General features: G+C 45.6%; 1 protein-coding gene across 1 annotated transcript; it reads left to right on the top strand.

Annotated features, from left to right (window-relative positions):
• The first annotated feature begins 446 nt into the window (after positions 1-446).
• Positions 447-1,388, top strand: LOC133114112 (GTPase IMAP family member 9-like). The gene has a single exon (XM_061223303.1). The coding sequence runs from the start codon at positions 447-449 to the stop codon at positions 1,386-1,388; it is 942 nt and encodes a 313-aa protein (XP_061079287.1).
• The last annotated feature ends 5,272 nt before the right edge of the window (positions 1,389-6,660 follow it).

Raw genomic sequence — 6,660 nt, 5'->3', positions numbered from 1 at the left:
AACAGATAAAAAATAATAAATTACAGGAGTAACAAAATAACTAACAGACAGCAATACAGGAACATTACAACTTGTCTGGAGACAGTTATCACAAAGAGAAAGAACATTTCATAAGACAAAAACATGTTTCAAAACTCTGAAATGCATTGGTTTTTAAGCCCAATAAAACATGAATTTCTTCTTTCCTTAAGTTTGCCTTCATAATAGGCACCATGTGGAAGACGTTACTGAATCCAGTGAGCTATCTGTACTTCCTGAATGGAAACTCTTCTCCCGCAGGTTCTCAACAGGGCAGGGGTTACCCTCCTCAGGAGCTGCGGATGGTTTTGGTGGGGAAGACAGGAGCAGGGAAGAGTGAAACAGGCAACACAATTCTGGGGGAGACGCGGTTTGAGTCTAACCTGAGCATGGGCTCAGTGACTGGTGTCTGTGAGAAGGCTCAGGGGATGGTGCTGGGGCGAAGAGTGACAGTGGTAGACACGCCCGGCCTGTTTGATACCTCACTCTCCCAGCAGGCTGTGCAGGATGAAATCCTGCGGTGCATGGCCATGTCTGCTCCGGGGCCCCATGCCATACTCCTGGTGCTGCAGATCGGCCGTTTCACCCAGGAAGAGCAGCAGAGCGTGGAGATCATCCAGACCATCTTCCAGAGTGATGCTGCCCGATACACCATCCTTATCTTCACCCATGCAGACAAGCTGAAGAAAGCCTCTTTCCACAACTTCCTCTCCAAGCAGGGTGAAACAATTCAGAACCTGGTGAAGCGATTTGACAGGAGGATCCTGCCCTTCAACAACGAGGACAAACAGGATCCCGGCCAGGTGGCCAACCTGCTGGAGATGATCGACTGCATGCTTGCACAGAGAGAGAGCCCCTATTTTACCAATGAGGCCTTCCAGAAAATGGAGCAGGCCCTTGTAGTCTTCCAGCAGGAAGAACTGGAGGGAAAACGGGAAGAAATAGAAAGGGAGAAGAGGTGTGCCATTGCAAAGTTGGAGGCAGACTGGGAAAACTTCTCCACCGAGATGAGCAACGAGGAACAAAAGAACGAGCGGAAGAAGAGACTCATTGAGCGGAACATAGAAAGGATGAGTGAGAAAAGGGCAGGAGTGGAGAAACAGCTCAAGGTGGAGACCGAGAAGCTGAAACAGCTGCAACAGCTGGAGAATACCAGGAGACAGAGAGAGAATGAGTACAAGAAGAAGATCAAACGGGTGGAGAAGGAGATCGATGACAGATACTCTATGATTGCCCTGATGCAAGCAGAGAGCTCCAATGCCTTCCTCCGTATGAATGCATGGATGATTTTGGGAGAAGCCGACAGTGCGATCTGGGCAGCCATGTCTGCAGCAGCAGCAGCAGCAGCAGCTCAGTGCTCTATTCAGTGATCCAGCTGGGAAACTCCTCTACAGTGACTCTGACGAACCTCGTGAAACTACATATCTTTAACTGTATTCTCATCTGCAGTATACTTATCATTTCCTGCATTGTTTTCTTTTTCCAGACAGACTTGATTAAGCTTTTCTTTAAACATAATAATATTGACATATGCTATAGGCTTGATATTAGTATACTTTTTAAAGTGTCATTTGATTTAATCCGTATTTGTATTCCAGTTATCAAATGTTGCATGTCAATTTCTGATTCTTGTCTTTAAAAGAAAGCTGAAAGGGTTTACATAATATTAAGCACTTGGCCTGTATTTCAGGTGAGATTAATGAAGGTAGACAAATTAGTAGTTACTTAATACATTTTTGGCTTCTGTCATTAAAAAAATGATATTATAAAATTAAAATAAAAAAACTATATATATCCTTGTCTAAACACTGTATTGCTCTCAATGACTCTTTTCTGTTTGGAAGAGTGCCCCAAGAAAACTCCCTTCCCCAGCAAATATGGCAGGAGTCCTGTGTGTGTTTTTTCTTCTATTTTTTCGCCAATTATTTATCAGACATTCCGAGCTCAAGCCTGTGGTGATGGTCAGTGCACAAAAAACAGATGTTTCTTATTTAAAGTTTAGTATCTGGAATAGCAAGGCAAGTCAAACTTGGCCAAAAGCAGTTCAGTCAATCAGCTCACGATGAATAAAGCAATATTTATGCTTTCTTGTTTTAATCCTTGTTTTTTTAACACTGGTCAATGTTGCTATGGCAAGCAAGAAATAAATTATACGACAAATGTAATATGCTCATGCAACTCGACAGAAACACAGCATGTTTCCTACGTAATCTATTACATTACATTAATGTCATTTGGCAGATGCTCTTATCCAGAGCAACGTACAACAAAGTGCAAAGTGCATACCCATAACCAGGGATACGTGTGCTGAAAGACCCTAGAGGGAAGTACAATTTCAACTGTTATCTACACAACAAGGATAAGGACCAGGGCCTATCTGATCTTCGGAATTAAATTTTAAATATATATATATATATATTTTCAATCATAATAGCGCAACACACAAATGTATGAACAAACCGCTTACCTAGCCAAACACTGCTTACCAAGCCAAACTAAACATCTTAATGCAGAAGTAAATATCGCAGGTAAAGACAACAATTAAGGTTTACAGGGAGGTAGGGCAGGACAGGGAGAGGTGCAGCTTGAAGAGGTGCGTCTTCAGTTTGCACTTTAAGATGGCAAGAGATTCTACTGTTCTGACCTCAACAGGGAGCTCGTTCCACCACCGTGGAGCCAGAACAGACAGTAGTCATGAGCGGGAGGTGGAAGTTCGGAGAGGGGGAGGTGCCAAGTGGCCTGTGGTGGCCGAATGAAGAGGTCTGGCAGGCGTGTAGGGTCTGATGATTTTTTGGAGGTAAGCTGGGGCTGACCCCTTAACTGCTTGGAAGGCTAGCACCAATGTTTTGAATTTGATGCAAGCCATAACAGGCAGCCAGTGGAGGGAAGTAAGCAGGGGGTGACATATGAGTGTTTGGGAAGGTTGAAGACCAGACGAGCTGCTGCATTCTCGATAAGTTGGAGGGGTCTGATGGCGGACGATGGGAGGCAAGCCAAGAAGGAGTTGCAGTAGTCCAGGTGGGACAAAACCATTGCTTGGACCAGGAGCTGGGTCGAGTAGGGGATGAGAAAGGGGTGAATTCTCCGGAAGTTGTATAGGAAGAACCTGCATGACCGGGTCACCGCCGCAATGTTCTCGGAGAGGGACAGTCTGCTGTCCATCACCCTGCCAAGGTTCCTTGCAAAGGGTGATGGCGTCAGTGAGGTATCCCCTTGGGAAATGGAGAGATCCAGACGGGGAGGTAATAGCAGGAATTAATAGCATTTCAGTCTTACCTGAGTTGAGCTTTAGATGGTGGTTGTCCATCCAGCTCTGGATGTCACTCAGGCAAGCAGAGATACAGGCTATAACCTGTGTTTCAGATGGTGGGAATGAGATGAAGAGTTGGGTATCGTCCGCATAGCAGTGGTAGGATAGACCATGTGCAGTGATAACAGGGCCAAGGGAACAAGTGTAAAGAAAGAAAAGAAGCGGGCCTAGGACTGAGCCCTGGGGAACCTGTGGCAAGGGGCCGAGGTGTCGATACTGTGCCAGACCAGGCAACCTGGAAGGAGCAACCAGAGAGGTAGGACTCAATCCAATTCAGGGCTGTGCCACAGATCCCTGTTGCTGACAGGGAAGACAGGAGGACTGAGTGATCCACAGTGTCAAAGGCAGCAGAGAGATCTAGAAGAATGAGGACAGAGGAGAGGGGGGCTGCTCCTGCAGCATGGAGTGATTCACTGACGGAGAGGAGTGAGGTCTCCGTCGAGTGGCCAGAGTCATCCAGTATATATGCAGTACATATGCAGATTCTGCACAGATTTGTTCGTCTTCATGGTATCTTGTTTTTCCCTATAACAAAACTTTTCAGGTGTTGTATCTTACTGTCTATGTGTTGCAGCTAACATTTTGCCATTGAATGTCTGAATACAGCTGATCACTACACCATGGCAGCAATAGGCTACATATTCAGGGTGCAGAGAGCGGGTTGCGGTGAGAGGTAGGACTATATACTGTGGTGCCTCGGGGTGGATCCTGAGGTGCAGTGGGCGGGCGCAGCTGGAAACCAGACACAGGAGATAGCAGATATCAGAAAAAATTATTCTTTTTATTTTTTCTGTGTTTTTTTTTTTTGGGTATTGGGGATAGCGCCCCCCCTCAGGGCAAGGGTAGGGGAAAACTGGAGAAATAAAAGGGGCCGTTCAGGCAAAAATAAACTAAGGTTCTTCCCAGACTGGGGTATGCTCCAGGGCCTCCTCCCTCCTTCCCTCTTCAGCCACGTCCGGGCTGGGTGGGGGAAACACAAAGATATAGGGTAAGTAGGACAGGTTTTTGTTTGGCTCACGTGTCCGGCGTCCGTTCCGGGTCTTTGGGGTTGCCGTTCGTAAAGGTGGGGTCTCCTTCAGGGTCAGTACAGCAGGGCATAGAAGATCCTTCCTCTCTCTGCCTTTCTCCCTCTCACACGCTCAGGAAGGGTGCCGACTGAACCTGTTTGCAGCCTCGACCGCGCCTTAAATACCATTCCCTGCTCGTTAGGAAACAGGCTGCAGCTGAGTCAGTACCTTTCCATTCTGCTCACTCATGTGCGCTGTCCGGGGTCCTGGACTGCAGGTAGAGGGATCTCTCTCCAAGGTTGCTCTGCGCGGGTCCCTCCAGGGTTCTCCACCCACGTGACACAACATGCAGGAGCAGGGGTGCCACAATACGTTGTCAGTATCTAGAGCACTGTGTAAAAGTAACCCTTGCCTTATACTGTGACAGCGCAGCTAGTCAGCTGGCAATAAAACTGTGATATAAAAATGTAATTGTGACAGAAGTGACCGATTACACAGTAGTACTCAGAAACCAACAAGATGTTATCAACATTTGTTATTATACTATGTTAAGCGAGACTATATGTTTATATATAGTGTATGTATGTATGTACGAATGTATGTATGTATGTACGGCATATATGCACCCACACATACACAATAAGGTCCAAAAGTGTTTTGATAGTGAAATATTTTTTTGTTCTTGTTTTGGCTGTGTACTCCAGCACTTTTAAAATGACACAGTGACTATGTGTCTAAGGTTTAGACGGTCAGCTTTAATGTCAGGGTATTTTCCTCCGAATCGTTTAGAAATTACAAAAAGAAAAGTAATAATAATAATAATAATAATAATAATAATAATAATAATGATAATAATCATAATTATAATACTAAATCCTGTTTAGCAACCCCGTTCTTCTCAAGAATCGAAACACAAGTAAGAAACACCCACCACCTGAATCTCCCTTCTGCCAAATCCCATTCTACTCCCTTATCTCTCAACTCTTTAATAATTTTTTCTCTGTCCAAGTTGTACTTATCATTATATGCTCGACTGTTTCTTCTTGAGAGCAGAAATCACATCTCCCACTTTTGTGTTTTTTCATTAACCTAAGTGTGTTGCTTAGTTCGGTATGTCCAAACCTCAATCTTGATATTACAGTCTCCTCTCTTCTACTCCTTCCTGTCTTTCTCATCTTTCCAACTCTTTTTTGGATTTTATAAAAATGGTGTCCTGTCCTTTCATTATCCCATTCATTTTGCCATCTTTTCCTCATTTCATTTTTAATCAAATCCTCATTTCTATATTAGTGTCGTGTCTAGGAAACGACAGAGTCCAAATCTTCAATTTGTCGATAAACATCTTCACGAGGGAAAATACGACACCATGGCAGCAAGTTCTTCAGAAAAAGTGCATAAAGCCGGATCAGTTCTCCAGAACTGAACCCCGACTGTCATTTTTACACCCATTTTATACACAGTTACTCCTCCTACAACCCCTCCTCAAACCTCATTGTGGCAAATCACCCACACTATTCTTATCTTAACTCCTCCCAAAGCTCTTCCCACAACGTCATTGTGGCAAATCGCCAACGGTCCTTATGCTCTACCAGCTCTGTAAGTTCAGGGCGTTCTGCCAACAACGAAGAAAGTCCAGGACTCCCCCCCCATCCTCACTTCACCCCGCACCTGCTCTAGGCAGAGTGGAAAACTACCAGACCTCATAAAGTTCTGGATGCCCCCCCTCTAACACACACGTCATCCATACACGTCACTCTGTATCTTTCGCTTTTATAAGACGAACTAAGCAGCAGTTATCATTGAAAATATACAGACATACTATCTATCTATCCATCCATCCATCCATCCATTATCTGAACCCGCTTATCCCGATCAGGGTCGCAGGGGGGCTGGAGCCTATCCCAGCATACATTGGTCGAAAGGCAGGAATACACCCTGGACAGGTCGCCAGTCCATCGCAGGGCACACGCACCATTCACTCACACACACACACACACACACACACACACACACACACACACACACACACACACACACACACACACACACACACACACACACACACACACACACACACACACACACACACACACTACGGGCAATTTAGACTCTCCAATCGGCCTAACCTGCTTGTCTTTGGACTGTGGGAGGAAACCAGAGTACCCGGAGGAAACCCACACAGATACGGGGAGAACATGCAAACTCCGCACAGAGAGGCCCCGGCCGACGGGGATTCGAACCCAGGACCGCCTTGCTGTGAGGCGGCAGTGCTACCCACTGCACCATCCGTGCCGCCCACAGACATACTAAACATTTGATTAATAT

Source organism: Conger conger, chromosome 16, assembly GCF_963514075.1.
Source record: "Conger conger chromosome 16, fConCon1.1, whole genome shotgun sequence".
Classification (NCBI taxonomy): Eukaryota; Metazoa; Chordata; class Actinopteri; order Anguilliformes; family Congridae; genus Conger; species Conger conger.
The sequence above is the reverse complement of the archived record's forward strand: the minus strand, read 5'-3'. Positions and strand labels throughout refer to the sequence as shown.

Coding starts and splice junctions, on each gene's coding strand:
- LOC133114112 (XM_061223303.1), top strand. CDS start 447: ATGGTGCTGGGGCGAAGAGTGACAGTGGTAGACACGCCCGGCCTGTTT.